The sequence below is a fragment of the Gigantopelta aegis genome, chromosome 10, assembly GCF_016097555.1.
Source record: "Gigantopelta aegis isolate Gae_Host chromosome 10, Gae_host_genome, whole genome shotgun sequence".
NCBI classification, from domain to species: Eukaryota; Metazoa; Mollusca; class Gastropoda; order Neomphalida; family Peltospiridae; genus Gigantopelta; species Gigantopelta aegis.
In genome coordinates, this window is record NC_054708.1 from 39,836,651 (window position 1) to 39,856,587 (window position 19,937).

At 32.7% G+C, this 19,937-nt stretch overlaps 1 protein-coding gene across 3 annotated transcripts in view; it reads right to left on the minus strand.

The window, feature by feature from the left end:
• Window positions 1-1,683: 1,683 nt before the first annotated feature.
• The window catches only part of LOC121384317 (coiled-coil domain-containing protein 186-like), a 72,341-nt gene continuing 54,087 nt past the window's right edge, over window positions 1,684-19,937 (minus strand). For 2 of the 3 annotated variants that reach the window (XM_041514651.1, XM_041514652.1), the window contains 5 exons: window positions 18,481-18,638; window positions 17,834-17,903; window positions 13,208-13,231; window positions 7,837-7,986; window positions 1,684-7,191 (listed from right to left, as the gene is read on the minus strand). In XM_041514651.1, the coding sequence (XP_041370585.1) occupies window positions 7,102-7,191; window positions 7,837-7,986; window positions 13,208-13,231; window positions 17,834-17,903; window positions 18,481-18,638 (492 nt within the window). In that variant the 3' untranslated portion in view covers window positions 1,684-7,101. The remainder of the gene's footprint in view (window positions 7,192-7,836; window positions 7,987-13,207; window positions 13,232-17,833; window positions 17,904-18,480; window positions 18,639-19,937) is intronic. The other variant, XM_041514653.1, reaches the window with a different exon arrangement.

A 19,937-nucleotide genomic window follows, 5' to 3' on the forward strand; every position in this document is an offset into this window, starting at 1 on the left:
TAAATACTTTCGTTTTAAGGCATTGCGGGAAATTGTGTTGGCGTATTTCGATTCTGATGGATTCTTATGGATGACATTATGTAATAAAACAATTATTGACCGCATTTTGGGCAATATCATGTTTCATGGACCGAAGAAATTCATATTGACCGAGGCCGTTGGCATGGGCGTCATTTGGTGGGGGACAGGGGGGGACATGTCCCCCCCCCACTTTTAGCAGTGGGGGGAGGGACAGAATATCTGATGTCCCCCCCCACTTTACTCTAAATAATGTTCTCAGACAGCCACAATGACCTTCATTTTTCAAAATTTTCGGGGGGGGGGGGGGGGGGGGGGGGCCATGCCCCCAGACCCCCCGAGAGTCGCTTCACGCCTAGGGCACTCGCGATTAGTCGCACGAAATATTGTTAGAACCCAATTGCCCCCCCCCCCCCCCTTTTTTCTTGCAAATGACGCCCATGGCCGTTGGCCTCGGTCAATATCAGTTTCTTCGGTCCATAAAACATATTGCCATCAATGACGGTCAATAATTGATAAGAAAATGCACAGTTACACTCTTGGATAGTTTTTAATTCTAAAGTTATTCCATATACACGTATGTTATTAGGGACACCCAAATAACACATCCATGTGCCCTTGATCACTATAAACCAATTGGATCACATGCTGAACTACCCCACTTGTCCGGTAACACCAATGACAATTGACTTGTTCATAAAGTAACACGTGTCTGCACGAGCAGGCCGATTACAGTTCTGCGTGGCCAGATATAATTTTGTTTTTTTGTTCATCAAGTTTCTAAAAGTTAACGATAAATATTTATATCTTTTAATTGTTTTATCTTGAATTTGTATTTTGAAAAGTGACGCTTTCTGTAGAATGACAGACACACCCACACACACACACACACAGTGAAACCCCGCTATTGCGACCATTGGCGGGACTTACTAAAATTGATCTTATAGTGGGTTGGTCCTAATACCGAATTACCAACATACAAAATGATGATTGGTAAATATTGATTGTGAATTTTACATTTTCCCACTCTTTTTTCGTTTGCCGTCAGTAATGTGAAAACTGATAAAAACAATGAAATGCAAGAATAATCAAGTGTCAAACCTGCTTCGGTTATTTGTGCGCTTGGACCCATTGTTTTTTGTAATTATTACACAATAGGGATTACCAACTGTCTAGACAAATGACACCCTCCTGACATTTTAGGACGTCCACTGTACCAAGGTAATACAAACAGGGTTATAACATGAATGATTGAAATTACTCTAAAGATTTTTCAGTAAAATAAACGTTTATCTTCGAAGTAAATAAAATTATTTCATGGTGATTTTTTGTATGGGTATGCACATAATGCACTTAAGGTATATTTCTTTATAAGTTAAAATAAAAATCGATACTTTTAGCAGAAGGCCACCATTAATCCATTATTGGAGTCTTTTATTTAGTGCCATTAATGCAGTGTTATGCATAAATTTTACATATTAAAAAGGGAACATTTATAGAATTGGGCTGGTAAAACTGCCAACAGTGCTCTCTGGCTACAGGCTGCTAATACAAATAATTAATTTACAATATAATAAAATAATAAATTACATGTTTATTTTTCAGTAATTACTGATGTGGATATAGGTAAAACTAAATAGTAAAAAAATAAACACCAAACTTAACTATGTATGTACTGATTTATTAATATGATGTTCTATGTTGCAATAACAAGTATCGACATAAAACACATCACATATTAATTTTGGGCACTGCTCACCCACAATAAAACATGTATACAATTGGAATAATACAATCCTGTGTTCAAACACAGATAAAATCACAGATAATAAATTAACAGTTGCAACATACTAAACACCAAATGTTTCTACTTATGAATACATGGTCTTGTAAAACAATGGAGAAAAACGTCCCACAGCTTGTTAGTATATAACGTGTAATATTTGTCAAAAGAGACCTCACCCACTTCAGTAAGGGTCTAACTTCGCTAAATCACCATGTATGAAATGACACTGAATTTAGGCAATTTATTCATAAATTTACCAAAATTGTTTTAGGTACGTGTGATACCATTTCTATGCTGTTCCTATCTGTAGCAGCTTAATATAATCCTGTTTAGGAAATAGGTCTTCATTAAAATATTAATATAAACTATAGAAATCTTTTTCCATATGTTTTTGATAATTACTAGTATGTTGAACTTTGTTGTGTTAAGTAACCCAATATTTTGAAGTTATTTGTTATTCTGGGTGTGGTATGTGATCACTTACAATATGGCAGCAAAATGAGGCAGTGCTCTGGCCAAAGCAAATTTAAATAAATAAATAAATAAATGTGTATAAACCTGCATCTGTCATGATGAAATTTACTCATAAAATGGTATAAATGCAGGGAATTGCATTGTTGGACAACCAATAGGTCCAATTAACGAGCTACTCTTGGCTTACTAAAATTCCAAACCTACTCATAGCTCCCTATCTTTCATTTTTGGCAGACTGTACTAAATTGCGCCAAAAATCCATCACCTAAAATGTGCACCATTTCTCTTTGGCTGTAATTATCAATTCCAAATTCCATAGCACCATACCACCCTCCACCTGTTACCGGTCACGGCCGTACTGCTAGTGCTCTCTTGCACCTGCCAGTGCAGGCGGTCCCTCCTCCTACCCACCCCAACTTTTTCTGTCCTGGACGGAGAGCCGGCCAAGGCCAGGACAGACGTGTACTAAAACAGTTTGCTCTGAATGTGCACGTTAAACCCTATTGGATTGGATTGGATTGTTGGACAACCTAATTTTTTAGATTTACTGATATAAATGTTACCAAAGCTGTCCATCTACATTTTTAAAAACAATGTCCTACATAGTTACTTGAAAATGATGCAATGCAAAAATAATATTTTGTTTTTGTTATTTACATACATATTTAAAGGTTTAACTAAAATAAATAATGTCATTGGATCATATAGTTGTTCACTGTAAAGAATTTGGTATTTAGGATAATACAAAATTAAAAGTGAAGAAAATTTATACATTTAAAAACATTGCATTTACTAGCATTTGTCATGAAGAATTTTACTTATAAAAAGCAGAACATTGCATTTCAAGACATCTAATTTTTAGGGGTACCATACCCACACCCCGATCCCCCCTAGAAACTTGTGCACTTTGCCCCTTGATCTTAGCCGACCAAAGTCTAGACCCAACCACACAACATTTCCTGCACAAATACATTGCTACATATATGGATTTCTTGCAGGTCAGTTAAAAATAGTACTTTATAAAAACAATAATCACATATTTCTCTCAATATTGTGACATGTTTCACAGAATTTATTCTGATATGGTAACTGGATTGAACTGAATCCCTGATGGCAAAAGTAAATGAAGGTGTGCAATATTTACTATAGCACTTGAATCTGGCTAATCGTTATTATTAAAATTTACTTAACTGCAAGCATTTATAAACAATTTTTCAGACAAATGGTTCAAAATGAATGATTTTTATTGGCCGTCATTTCTAAAATATTAGTATTAATTTACCCATTTGCTACAAGTATATTAAGTACTTGAGATACCTCATTACAATAATGAAGTGTTTTAAACAATTACCAGTCCATGTGATAAATAATCTCTCCAAGGAATGGTCCATAATCCCAGATGTCCTATTTTGTTTTGGAGCATACATTTTCCAATTTGGTCTAAAATGCCAGGTGTTTTATGCTGCCATAAATTTAGACATTCCATTAATGGTAACTGAGCGAATAATAAGATACAGGGCCCATATTTTCAAAACAATCTTAGTGCTATAAAATCGTAAAACCCTCGTAAGCTATGATGTCACTATAGTGAGTGCTGTAATGATGTCACAGCCTACAATGGTTTTACAATTTTGTAGCACTAAGATAGCTTTGAAAATCACTAGCCTGGCTACCATCTATCTTCTCTTTGTTTACAATTATTTAATAAAAATGATTTTTGGAATGTTATTATAAAATTTTGCTTTTATCATAAAAACAATACACAATACACTAGTCCTTATTAGTGTGTAATATTTTCTAGGTGATTTATGCACAGAATGCAATAATTATAATAGTAATGATTTATAATGCAATTTATTAACACAAATATTTGTTTACAATAAAGAGTTGATGTTTTAATAATACAGTAAATGCACAAATCATACAGTGTTTGCATATATACGCAGATACACATAGATATTAAAATAAGATTGAAAACTTCACAAATTAGATAAGAATATGATGCACTATTCCACAATACCCTGATTGCTACAAATCTGTAATGAATGGTGACAATGCATAATGCTAAATACAATTTTAACACAGACACAATACACAAACCAAATGATCATGTTTACAGACACTCAAAGAGGACCAATATAAAACACCATATACCTAACAAGATTGCTTATGTTGTATAGTGAAGAATTACTTCATACATCTTTCAAAATCAATAATGATGAGACCCATTATCCTGTAACAAATTGTGGTTTTTAATATTACCTATTATGAATTTAGGGTTTTGCCAAGGAATTTCTGAGGCGTGGAAATTACAGCTAGTTTTCTTTTTCATTCCCCCACAAAAACAAACGATGTTAAATTTGTTGACCGTGTATTATAAGTTGTGTATTATAAGTGGTGGTCAGCACCCAGATTGGCAGTGATGCTGTTGGTCAGAAATGTAAAAGTGCCAGTTGTGTCCCACTGGCACTGTCCACTGTGGCAGAACCCTGCTATGATGGATCGTATCACCATGAAACCTACTTGTGGTTTGATCACAGTAACATTAAAAGAGAAGTGGTCATAGGTTTTCAGTATGAAAAAATATCACACGTTAGATATTTAAACAATGAATTGAGCTGTGAAATTATTACCCACCACCCCCATTCTTGGTAAAACATGTATATTTAAATTCCGCCCAATAAAAAAGAAGTTATATTTCTATTGATTAATAAAACCAAGCAATAAATTTCTGCTTTTTTCTAGATCCAGAAGGACTCGTGTAACAGGGCAAAATGAGCCAAAACCTTGCTGTGATCTCACTGACTTTGCTGTCATTGTGACTGAAGAGAAATTATGTCACCTTGTAAAAACAGAAGCCATATGCTTTGCTTTATGTGTTCGCGGATAACTAACCTGGAATTTGATGAAAGTCACATGTACATTTAAGTAATTAAGGACTAAGATACTTCAATGTTTTATGTAAACAAAATTACAGTGGTTAATTCATAATTTGGTATTTATTATCATACTATTCTAACAGTCTGTTTCTTTAGTATAAACATTGCCAATAATAACTTACAAATAACCTAAAATAGTTTTACAGTGTCGGTTGGTTTCTCGGTTGTTTATTAATAAAAAATATATATTCAAATTAAAGTCACCCCCCGACTGAGGGGGTGGGGCATAACCCAGTCGTAAAGCACTTGCCTGATGCCTAGTCAGTCTCACTGGGATCAATCCCCATCGGTAGACCCATTGGGATATTTCTCATTCCAGCCTGTGTACCACGACTGGTATATTAAAGGCCAAAGTATATGCTATACTGTGGGATGGTGCATATAAAAGATCCCTTGCTACTAATGGAAAATGTACAGGGTTTCCTTTCTAAGACTGTAAAATTACCATTTTAAAAAACCTTATTTTCTACATATTAAATCCAGCTTCTATCAAGTTGAATACCACTTCTGGGTTAATTTTAAGTCTCTCAAAGTCAATTAAAAATAAATTACTTTTTGTGTTTACACTTACCCACATTCTAGTATCAATAGTACATCATTACTGTGTCTACTGTGTTACAAAAGTCTATCACAGTAAATGGATTTGTATTAACAATATATTGGCTTACACATAACATCTTATTAATAAAATACAATATTACTACAGTACTGCTTTAATTTACACTAACTGGTAAATGATTTTTTTTTTTTTAATAATTATAAATGTTTAAAATCTCATCTGTTACATGTAGTTTAGACCATTCTTAATATACTCAAGCAAAATTTTAATATTCTTCTACATTGTTTCAAACAGCTTTAAACCTTAGATGTTCAAGCCATACATATACATGTATTCTTAAATTAATCCATACTGATATTCTCTCTAAATATGCAAAATATAATTCAGCGTGGAGCTAAAGGTAGCTAAACTCTCTCAATTAATAATGCACAATAACACAATTAATATTAATTACACACTATTTCTAAATAATTATTAATAAGGAATATTATTTCATTTTCAAACCAGTATCATCTTTCAATTTGATAATTACATTTTCAAACACACAAAAATGGGGTTATTTATCTTTTAGCTATACGTTTCAACTTTAATTGTACATATAATTTAAAAAAACAAAAAAAAACACCACCAACCTCTTAATAACTGCAAGGTGTGCAAATTTATTTTTAATGTAAACATCAAATTATAAAATTTTATTCTCAGTCTAGTTGAAAAAAGCAGCGCCCAACACTTCACCCACTTGTAAATCTGTCCTCAGATACCCCTTAGAGTTCAATGTCCGCTGACAATAACTTTGATACTAAAAGATAAATCAGTTCCAAGGACACAGCCTAACCATTAGTTAAAAACTGTCAGATAAGTTAGTTTTATAACTAGTAAATATAACTAAGTGTAAACAGGGCAAAAAATGGTTAAAAACACGAAATTATTCCAAAAAAATATTACCTGATTAACTTTTAAATAAAATGTGTATTTATTTTTTAATGGACAATTATTTAATAAAATCATTATTATTATTTTTTAAATGTTATAACTATCACAACTGTCCATCAATGATATATAAACCAGGTACTCAACCAATGCATATATATATATATATATATATATATATATACAGCAATTCTGTAGTCCACATCGTCTAATACCATCTGGTTTTGCCATATTCATCTATCTACAGTAGTATATTAACATAAACATCACCAGGTGTGTCTAAATATTGCCAGTCCCAAGTAAAATAAATGCATTCAATACACCTCAATGCAAAGTCTTTCAGATTCACTTTATAATAAAATAAATACTTCTTGTGATAAAAATAAATTATATTATCATGTTTTTATGCCTTGTAAGCGTAACTGCAGTTGTCGGTTCTCTTGAGATAACCTTGATATTTCAGCTCCCAGTGTATCAATGTTGTCCTGCAAATCAACGTGATTACTTGATAGTATCAGCATGAGGAGAATACATCATTGCAATAATTCTAGGACTCTAATTAGTCTTATTCACTAGCGGAGTTTCAGGTATCATTTTCTAAACTAAACCGAACTTCAATTTGACAAATATATTTTGTAACAAATTGATAAAGCAGCTAACTGAAGAAATAGCAGTTTAACAAACTATATTTTAGGGCATTTATTTGGCAAAAAACCCCACCTTAAAGTGAGTTTACATTTTTAAATAAAGTTTTCCAAATTGCTACAGATAGTTTATCCTATTTAAAGTAGTTGAGTTGCCAATGCCTGGCACATAATAAACATTTATTAAGTTTTGAGGTTACATTAAAACAAATTTCCTTTCATTCTACTTTTACAAAATTACTGTTCATCCATTTATTTACCAATGGATTTTCTCCAAAATGTAAAGCAGAATACAATATGTAGCTGTTACTAAGTTATTAATCACAAATAAAGTTTCTTGATCTTAGAACCCAATATCTTACAGAAAATGCCGAGTTTTACATTAGGATTATTTATTTAAAATTAATTTACTTATATAAAATTATTTAAGTAATGCATATCATGATATAGTATTTTTTATATCCAAACCAGTTAATATTAACTTACCTTTAATGTAATATTTTTCAAAATTGTGTCTTCAAGAACACCCTGCAATTTTTTGTTGATTTCCAGAGAAAGGTCAAGTGTCAGATGACCATCCTGTTGCTGGGTACTATACACAGATGCCATGATGCCACCTTTCTTTGCCAGTAGAGCCTGTGAAACCAAACATGCTAGTTTTACACACTAATGACATCATACACTCAAAACAAAGGACACAAACAAATCATGTCACACATTTGAATATTTACTCCTAATTCAAAAATTACCTTGCAATCGCTAACAACTTGTAAAACAATTGCACCACCACCCCAAGAAGTGAATGTTTATATATGCAGGCACAGGAAATGTCATAAGGAATATCAATCTTCCATTTTTTAATTTTTTTTGTACTCAAATACTTCAATTGTTAATCAAACATGTCATTAACTTGAATGCCTTGAACACTAATAATTATTGACAAACACATATTTTTTAAACAATATTTATTAAACCTAATATTTTGAATATTTAATTATGCCTCAGCACATTGAAATATTTGGTGTCTAATATATAGCTATTGCAGCATTTTAAAAAAATCCAATATACAGCTATTGCAGCACTTTTCTGAATAATCAGAGGAACCTGCTGGCATCACATAGGCTACTTTGATCAAAAACGTAGAAAGGGATCCATTGTATGAACTTTCCCAGACAGCAGCACACACAGTGGCATTTGCACCAAATGTATAGCACTACAGTCAACTCTTGTTACAGCGGTATTCATTATAACGGAATATTCAGGTTCTGGCATTTTTACTGGTAACAAACAGGTATCCATTTTCTTTTGATCATTAAAATGGAATATTTGACTTCCAGTACTGACCGTAAAATTTGGTAATAAACATTTATTTCTAACGCATTGTTTGTTCTTTTATAACAGACACAGATTTACTGGTAGGTGTATATCTGTAATTAGCAAAGTTATTTTGTCAAATAGCTGCAACTCTGAACACCGTTTTTAAGCGCAGTCGATTCAGGCTGTAGACAGCTTGTGATGCTGTGTACACCAATTAACCAATTAGTCAGTCAGTCAGTCAGTCAGTCAATCAACCCTTTGACTCTTGCTTACATCCACTGAAGGTTCAAGCACGACTGTTTTGGGCACACTATTTGAGATTCCCTGGTGGATGTGTCCTAGACAGAGGGATTGGAGAGAGAGACCCACAAAACCCCCACATTAGTCAGTCAGTCAGTCCGTCAACCAACCCTTTGACTCTTGCTTACATCCACTGAAGGTTCAAGCACGACTGTTTTGGGCACACTATTTGAGATTCCCTGGTGGATGTGTCCTAGACAGAGGGATTGGAGAGAGAGAGACCCACAAAAACCCCACATTAGTCAGTCAGTCAGTCAGTCAGTCAACCAACCCTTTGACTCTTGCTTACATCCACTGAAGGTTCAAGCACAACTGTTTTGGGCACACTATTTGAGATTCCCTGGTGGATGTGTCCTAGACAGAGGGATTGGAGAGAGAGAGAGAGACCCACAAAACCCCCACATTAGTTATCCTTGACCGTGCATGCCTGTAAAAGGCAATGTAGTGATTAGAAGTTCTACTGTTTAACACTGTATCTTGGAACCAGGGTGGGAAAGTAATAAATGCATTTCACATTATGTTGTTTGAGTTGAGTTACTCTTGTCAGTTCTTGTTAATTGACAGTGGGATATACAGACTATTTTTCATTAATTACATTTGTTCAGGGAAAAATGAGAAGCAACCACTTTCAAAGAAAGTCACCATATCCATACACAGGATGAAATTGGTAGCCATTTTAGCAGTGAATAAGGAAAGGTTCCCAACAGGTTGACAGTTGGAGACATTTTCGTGACATTTGAATTTTTTAAGGAAGCCAATAGTTGAGAATAAAAATTAAAGTATTAATTTTTTATTTTGTTTTATTTCTGTCAATAATATAATAAAGTCAATAATATAATAAAGTCAATAATATAATAAATATAATAAAGTAAGACCCTATTTAACATTTCATTTCAACTTATTTTTGTGCTTATATCCAATTAAGATTCAAGCACGCTGTCCTGAGCAAACCCTGTACCTACCAGCCTTATGTCCAATGGCTTAACCACGACACCACCGAGGCGGGTCTTTATAGAAACTTAACTTGCTAAATTAAGGGAATTGTAATGTAATAATGATTGTAATAATTGCAAATTCGATATAATGGCAAGACCTGTATAGCACCAACATGGCTGTTATAAAGAGGATTGACTGTGATTAGAATGGAGGGAGGAGGGGGCAGGGGGCAGGGGGCAGGTAGTGGGAAAGCAATAACATGACCCATCAAAGCTCAGGCACAACATCTAACAAACACAGCTTCAACTAATGAGGTAATGAACGGTACTATCTCTATAATTTTGCACTATTTTTGTGCAATATTAAAATAGTGTTTCTACCGATTAACAAATTATTATTATTCTTTTGTTAATTTAAGATCAGATGATCACTCTTGTCAAAACTCACTCAAATATCTGTATATATCATCGATGTCCCAAGCTGCATTTGCCTAACAGGAAAGAATACAAATACTATACTTACGGAAAGGATATTCTATATTTTTCAGTTACGGTACACGAAATAAAAATATATTCCAATCAGTTAACTAAAAAAAAACCCACCCATGGACGTAAAATGAATCCATTCTAGTAAACAAAAGTGTATCACCATCCAGTATGGCGTCAGACATATGGTTAAGGACCACACAGATACTGAGAGACGAAACCTGCTGTCGCCACTTCATGGGCTACTCTTTTCGATCAGCAGCAAGGGATCTTTTATACGCACCATCCCACAGACAGGGTTGTACATACCATAGCCTTTGATATGCCAGTCGCGGTGCACTGGCTGGAACGAGAAACAGCCCAATGGGCCCACTGACGGGGATCAATCCCACACCGACCGCGCATAGAGCAAGCGCTGTACCACTGGGCTACGTCCCGCCACTCACAATGGAACAAGCAGACGACAACAAATCAGATGTTGATTGTTCGAATTGTACACAAGAAAACAAACTGAACAGAGTTTGAAGCATAACACAGTTAGGGACGTTGATGATATATAAACTACCTAGCCTAAAATAACAGGGAATAGGGGCAGTACAAAATAATAATCCAGGCACAGTAATAAACAAAATAAAAGCATATATAAACTTAAAACAGAACTTATCAAACTCCCTCCTGCCTCATGCCATTAGTTAAGCCACTGCAGGAAACAAGAAACTAATTCATAATATTCAAAAAGAAATTTACAGGTACACAAAACAAGTATTATTATAACAGCTATTGCTATTTCAAACACTTCTAAAACATGTTGGTTTTTTGATAATACACCTATTATATAGTTCATATGGGACAGTATGTCTGTTGCATGATTATCAATAAACAACGTATAGTGCATCAAGTAAAATTAAACACTCACATTCAACCTTTATTAGTGAACACACCACAGTAAGCACATTAAAATCTGATACATATTCTGAACTCCGTATTTACAATTTTACTTACTTGATGGTTTTTTTTTCGTCATCAAAATATGATTCACTATTAATATTAAGATTACCTGAATACATGTACTTTGATTGAAATTATACAGTATCACTTTAATTCTTCATGTCAGAATCTGCCATCTTAAACTCGCAGACCCCTGTTTCAACACATGAAAATGCACACTAAATTTGGTTAATCTACAAACCTATAACACATCTGGATAAAATTACAATAAAGTGAAATAGGAATTTGTGATGTTGAAATGGGAAATGCCCTTAAAAAATAGACTAGAGCTCATATCCATGACTGTTACTTCTGAGATTATGTGCTTTTTCACAAATATAAAAAATACATTTCGTGGTACACTATTAGAAAAACCAGAATGACCACAGGCACTTTTGGTGTAAATAAAAATAAAAAACAACTAACAATAAAAACTATGTCATAGTGTTTAAAACCTAGGGTCTGTCACTTTAAGATGTTTTAAATATTTCTTTACTGGTCCAAAATGCATTTTACTTTATCATAGCCAACTAATCATCATAAAGCACTGTAGGAATAATGAAGTCTAATTTTAAGGAACAATTAGGCATTTGTCTCACCTTCTTGAAGTGCAGGACTATAACTCTTTATCAACACAGTAACCAAAGAAGGCCCACCCTGTATATTGTATATTTCTATTTTTTTCTTGCAATATATTGTACAATTTGCTTCAACTAAAAGCACAATGATGTAGAATATGTTACAAAACAATTTACAACTATGGTTTCCCTTTTCATTTCCTGACCTCCCACCTATAGTCCATCCCATCCTCCAACAAAAACTATGGTTTCCCTTTACATTTCCTGACCTCCACCTATAGTCCATCCCATCCTCCAACAAAAACTATGGTTTCCCTTTTCATTTCCTGACCTCCCACCTATAGTCCATCCCATCCTCCAACAAAAACTATGGTTTCCCTTTTCATTTCAGGACCTCCCACCTATAGTCCATCCCATCCTCCAACAAAAACTATGGTTTCCCTTTTCATTTCCTGACCTCCCACCTAAAGTCCATCCCATCCTCCAACAAAAACTATGGTTTCCCTTTACATTTCCTGACCTCCACCTATAGTCCATCCCATCCTCCAACAAAAACTATGGTTTCCCTTTTCATTTCCTGACCTCCCACCTATAGTCCATCCCATCCTCCAACAAAAACTATGGTTTCCCTTTTCATTTCCTGACCTCCCACCTACAGTCCATCCCATCCTCCAACAAAAACTATGGTTTCCCTTTACATTTCCTGACCTCCACCTATAGTCCATCCCATCCTCCAACAAAAACTATGGTTTCCCTTTTCATTTCCTGACCTCCCACCTATAGTCCATCCCATCCTCCAACAAAAACTATGGTTTCCCTTTTCATTTCCTGACCTCCCACCTATAGTCCATCCCATCCTCCAACAAAAATGTTTTTTTAGTAAATAATTTTAGTTTGGTTTGAAGGAAGAAGAAAAGTAAAAATGTTTTGAAAATACCCCCCCCCCCCCCCCCCAAAAAAACATTATTCTTTTTTTTAAAAATTAAATTAAATCATTCTGTGCAATTTAAAAAACAACTGACTCAGAAATAACTTGTAGTAAATTCCATAGTAAGAAAAAAGGCGTTCCCTGTGGGACAGACTATAGTACACTCCCCCTACCTGCTATTTCATTGTCAGGCACTCCAGAAAATTAACTGAATTAAGATACAATTCTAAATTTCTAAATACTTCACAGTGAAACCAGTATTTTCAAAAAATTACTCGACCCCCCACCTTTCCATATGTAGAAGAGTAAATTTTAACAAATCCTACCTGCGCTTCAATCCTAGCGCTTTGCTAGCAACAAGAAAATAAAAATACAAATTAGCAAGCAACCATGCACATATACCGACAGACATTACAATACTATGACAGTTAGACCTTGTGTGCAACTACTTGCACTAGCAAACAACATTGTGTGTTTTTAAACTGACAAGGTGGAACAGTCAATTAGTTATCCACAGAGTATATTTTAATTATTTCAACTACATCACAGTAAAAGTTCAGTCTGCTACAAATCATTCTTATTAATCAAACTGTGAAAATTACACAACAGGCTATTGAGCATATTTAATATAAAATAGGAGATTAAAAAACAATTCCCAGATGATGAATTCACATATCTAACTTACAAACAATACAAAAAATTTACATTCTTTAATCGCTTGGTCATCTAAGAATTTTGTAAAATGATAGGCTTTAATTACAAGACTAATTTTTATTATTTTAAATTCATGAGTTAAATGTAGATAAAGCACTTGGCAAAGTCAAAACTGGAAATAATTTGGACAGCAATGTGTTTATAATTAATAAACAGAAATACTGGATTAAGCCAAAAAAAAAATTTGTGTTTATAATAAATAAAAATTAAGGGATGCTGATAGATAAAAAAAAACATGTCGCCCTCATTCCACAGCCATAATCATTCAATTACATGTTGCAATAATTATTTTTTTCCTTACAAATAATTAAATTTCTGTTACATTCATTACAATATAGCAATGTGAGTTTGTTAATTTCTTGATGAATGTATAATTAAATTTCTGTTACATTCATTACAATATAGCAATGTGAGTTTGTTAATTTCTTGATGAATGTATAATTTATGACATCAAAGAAAGTCATATCTGATGATGGCATTTTATATTGGTACTTTGTCTTATAGTGTTATTTTTTTATGGACCAAAAATATTTTGAAATGAAATATGAATTTTTATTATTATTATTAGTAAGTATGTTTTAAATTTAATTATAAGGATTGTCTGTTATTTCTTTTACATTCATCAGGGTATGAACCACAAAAATCATTCGCAAACTTACGTGTGAACGGCAGATGATTTTTTTTCATACCCTGATGAATGTAAAAGAAATAATATTCTCTCATCCTGAGGTATGGGACAGAGCTATCCTATGAAAGAAAGCTATGCAAGAAATTTCTATCCTACATGGGATATCACGCGTTTGCATAACATGACGTCGTTGGTAATATATGATGTCATATTAATGTGACATGGTGACGTGAGGTCATTAGACAGAGTTTTAAATTAATATTTTGTTATTAAAACCTTCATTAAAAAATCTATCTTGTTGATTTGTTGTTAAATTTTATTTAATACACGTAACAAACACGGCAAATATGATAGTGTAGTTTATTTATAATAAAATGGTCAAGTAAAAAAGTTACTTGTTCAGCCATCTTTGTCTGCTCGTGTAAAATAATGGTTTATTTACCGAATGAATGAGAGAAAAAGACTTCATCATATGCGGTCATGTGGTATAGAAAAAGTACACCCAAGGTGGTGAAAATTTCAACCTTGGGACTTGGCATTACACCTGTTTATTTCAATTAATTTATTTAAGCCTACTCAATGCCTTTATGGATGACATTATGAGCTTAAACTTGAACCTGACAGAGAAACAATGGAATAAAACATTTTTACTCTGTTGTGTATAAAGACTCCAGTAAAATTATTAGTGACATTCCTCTATCAGACATACTCCACTCTTTCCATTTTGTTTGTATTTAAGCCAAACAGCAAATTGTTAGGAGCAAAAAATCATCTATGATTGTCATGCAAAATTCTTCTATTTTATCCAGTAAATAATACTGAACCCAGTGACACATGCATCATGTCCGCCATTATTTACATCCACAATAGTATACTAACACTACAAGAAATGTAAACATAATTTTAAGCTGTAACATTAAAATTTGCTTTTTAAGAAAGATTAACACATATATTGAGATTCTGGAGAACTTCAGGTTGATGTACCATTTATATTCATTTTACAGAATCAAGCATTGTAATCAAGTAAACCTATTCTAATTACAAACTATAGCCTTGATTTGTGTTTCTTTTGGTGTTTGTTATAAAGTCCATACCATGATGTTACAGTGTAACTGTTTAATATTTATTGCCCCAACAACTGCAGTTTCAAGATGTAATGCATTATAAAATTTATAGCAATTTGAACTGTTCATTAAATGTTCGCCAAAAATCATGACATATTTGCAAAATGGCATTCATAAAGGTGAAAGTAAAAAAAAAAAGTTGTGTATTATCCTCATTCTAGTAGTAAAAAAATACTAGGCTTCAACTAAAATTAAAATAGGGTAAAATGAACTAAACCACAACAAGAAAGACGGGACTGAAGAGAAAACGAACATAAATTCAAAGGTGAAAGCAGACAGGAAGACAACATGACAGACCAACAAGATTGTGGCATTTCTGAAAGTACTAAATCAAACTAATAGAAGTTATTCAAAACATACAGGGCTAAAGACCAAATAACTTGAGTGATGACAGTCTTAGCAAGATAAAAGGATGAACATTGAAAATATTTAGTATTTTGTCATCATCAAAAAATGATCCTTAAAATATCAATATCTCTATAGCTTTATAACTTTTTAACTTTACAACAAACCAAAACCAAATCTGGAGTAAGTTACCGACACCAGAATTATAAGTAGGAGAAGAACTAATTGGAAAGCAAAATGAACACAACCCAAGACAAAAGTACTAAAATGCATCAAGTAACAAGGAAAAACAATTTTAAAATGCTTTTTAAAAAAAATCCAATTTCAAAGTTTAAATTCCATTCCTTTATGCTTTGAAATCTTTTTACAAGTTATTCTCAAGCAATACAAAAATTAATGTTGATTATCATCAGTATAAATAACTGTATATTATTTTCTCTCTTGTAGAAATACAAATTAAGAATGAATGAATGTAGTTTTGTGCTTTATTGTTCATAATGAAATTTCATCTCAACATTACTTGCTAGACTACACTATTTTCTTGAAATATTTAATGCAAATATCAGGAGTGCAGAAATGGAAAATATTTCACTAGCTTGCTGAACCAGAACCAACTAAAATTTACTATCCTGCCAAAATTTCTACTAGTCCCGCCAGCCTTAGAACAATACATTATTATTTAACAATATTATAACATTATATACACTGTCTTCACTTCGAATGATATATAGAGATTAATACCAGTGTTTTTTGGTATCGTCAGTATCATATATTAAGAATAAAAATTGTATTATGCGAACCTCAACGAGCATAATACATTATTTTTATTAATAATATATGATATTGACGATACTGAAACACACAAGGGTAATAAATCTCTTTATCATATAATCTCAAGCTTAATACATGTTTTTTTAAACTGTACATAAAATTTTAATTCTAGTCTGCCATTACTAGATATTCAAATGACGTAAGAATATGTGAATGACGTCACTTTGGATCTCCTTACATAAAATAAACTAGTGCTTGATGGGTTTCGTTTTCTGAATACTGGACAGCTTTCAGTGTAAGGTTGCTATTGAAATGTTTTACAATGATACAAACGTCTATTATGGAGTGTCACCGTAGTACATTTGCTTAATTGTCAATAAAAGTAGTGCCATGACCTCGATTAATTTACATTTAATTTGCAAAATTATTAAATTCTGAAAGTAAGTGATCTGAAAAATACCACATACTTTAATTACACTGGATACACTAGCTAATATATAATAAACGTATTTATAACATACATGGGCTCAAATATATATATATTATGACAAAAACATTATTAACCTTCAGACTACTGGATTAATTTTTGACAAAATTTCTGGCATGGCTGATGCAGTCGCCAATTAAATGAAAACCAAAAAATTAATTAGTCGGTAAAAAAAAGACAGATCGTCCGTCGGATTGGTAGTCGCATTTTATAATTTGAACGTCAGATTTTTTTTTATCACATTTGGCAAGCAGGTGAGTACTTTCTGCACCCCTGAAATATTATATCAAAGCTTATATACAATAGTACAGAGCAACAAATTATATTGATGTTTCTTAATAAAAAATAAAAATTTACTTTTAATATGCATCATTACAAATTAACATCAAAGGGTTTCTTTTTTTGCATGCATGCATTAAATTTCTACAACTTTTCCTCTCACATTCCACACATTTGAAGAATTTTTTTTTTTAATTTTAAAACTATAAACCATCTACATAAAAAACCCACTTCAACTTAACACAAATCAACTTTTCAAAAATTTACAAAATTCCTAGATTTTTCCACAACAGAAATTTTTTTTTTTTTTTTTTCAGGCACCAGTTGGATTCTTGTATTATGAGTACATATAGCAGCTGCTAAAAATTAACAACATATTTTCAAAAGGTGGATTAATATGTAATTAAACAACATATTTACTGAAAATAGAAATGTAAATTGATAAAACTGATCAGTGATCAATACATGCCATGATGCACACACATTGTTTCTCTGGACCTCATGCAACAGACAATGTCACCTTGAAGACAGACAAAAACCATGGGAGGTCAAGTATTACGAGTACATTGGTAATGCATATACACATAATATAGTAAATAAATACTTTGTTTTCATCCATATAGTCTGGTGACAATGTTCCTGCTTCTTCTCGCATAAAATAATTGTGTATGATTCTGTAAATAATGAAACAAAGATTAATTAAAGCATTCAAAATTAATAAATTCAATGCAATTTTACAGTTAACATACATCTGAATTATTTCATATATAAACAGCAGTAATACTTAATACTAAAATAAAAATAATTATTTACAGCAAATTACATTATAATTCCAAACAGAAATGGACACACACGAGTTGTTTTTGAATGAGAATGTGTTATAACACAAACATGGTGTGCAGGACATGAACACACAGGCACATATCTGAGATGTAGTTTTCAATCTATTATTTTTGACATAACCTACTTCCACTTATTTTATAGTAAATATAAATATCACACATTTAAATGAAAATTTATACTGCCATAACCTCGGACACCTGTGGCATAAACAGTACGGAACTATACAAACTGGGCCTCATCCCGTTACTATTTATATGTCAACTGACATTTTTTAGGGAAAAACTAAAAAAGAATGAAAATCACAGAAAGGATGTATTAAAGCAATTATTAGAGTACAAATCTGACTGCACACCAATACAGGCTGGTCTTCCATGTGACACTCACTACAATTTACATATCAAGACTTACTTTGTTTTCTTCTGGATTTCTACCAACAGCTGTTGAATGTGATCTTCAAGGAATTCTAGTTTTTCATTTTTTCGTGCATGGGCTCTCTGTAATCTGACAATGCGCTCAATTAGAACATGCTTGTCTACTTCCACCTGTTCTGTAATCACTGGATACTCCTGAAACCAACAAAGGGCCATGCATACTTGTCATCTTGCTCATTTTGTCAGATAAAAAGATAATTAACTCAATGCTAAAGCTTTACAATAAAATCATCAGATATGTCCTCTTTCAGAGTGTATTGGTTTAAGGCTGACATGCTTCCAATATCTTTAATGAAAATTTTATTTCAAATCTAATCTAATGACCTTACTTGTCAGAAAGAAAGAAATGTTTTATTTAACGACGCACTCAACACATTTTATTTACGGTTATATGGCATCACACAGATTTTGAGAGGAAACCCGCTGTCGCCACTAAAAGGGCTAACCCTTCCAATTAGCAGCAAGGGATCTTTTATTTGTGCTTCCCACAGGCAGGATAGCACAAACCATGGCCTTTGTTGAACCAGTTATGGATCACTGGTCGGTGCAAGTGGTTTACACCTACCCATTGAGCCTTGCGGAGCACTAACAAGGGTTTGGAGACCTTACCTGTCAGACTACTGGATTAATTTTTGACAAAAAACACGATGAGGGGGTACAAATTTATAACTTTTACTCACATTTTTACTTAAAATGTTTTATAAATACATAAAATAAAGTTTATATTTGAATCGGTAAGTATTATTTTTGAGTGTTTTTTTAATTTTTATGATATTTTATATCAGATGTTGATTAAAATTATGCAAAAAAAATTGGCTATCGATCCCTGAAAATGAACGCGACATCCTGCCATTGTTGTCAAGCAAAAATACTTGCTGAAAACTACTTTTTTTCAACTTAAAATTCACAGGTATTTTCTCTTGAAAAACGAAAAACTAAAGCTGTCATACTGTTAATAAATCTATTTCCTATAGTACTATTATTATTTTCAGTGAGTGTCGTGTACAAAACGGCAGGAAATATGAATTGGTGAATGCAATGTATACTGTGTACAGTATGTAGACTTGCGTGACATCAGAAGGTTAAAAGCAAATTTTATGCATTGATTTTGTAACATGTTCCAAATTCAGTTTATTATGATGAATGCATTTAAAACAAATACATAGAAGGGAATTACTCAAGTAATAGACAAATAACAAACATTTTTGTAGTTACTGAGACATTCAGTAACCCAAGAACCAATTCTTTTGAATATTAAATTATGAGTTTTGGTATATATTATTATTTAACCTTTAGATTATTGAACAGTGATGACATTAAGAATAGAAATAATAGATGAAAATGAAATTATAGGTGGCTAGCCAATCAGCTATCAATTCTTCAAAATTACCACATCATTCTACTATTGTTGCCAAACAAAATTCAAAAAGTATT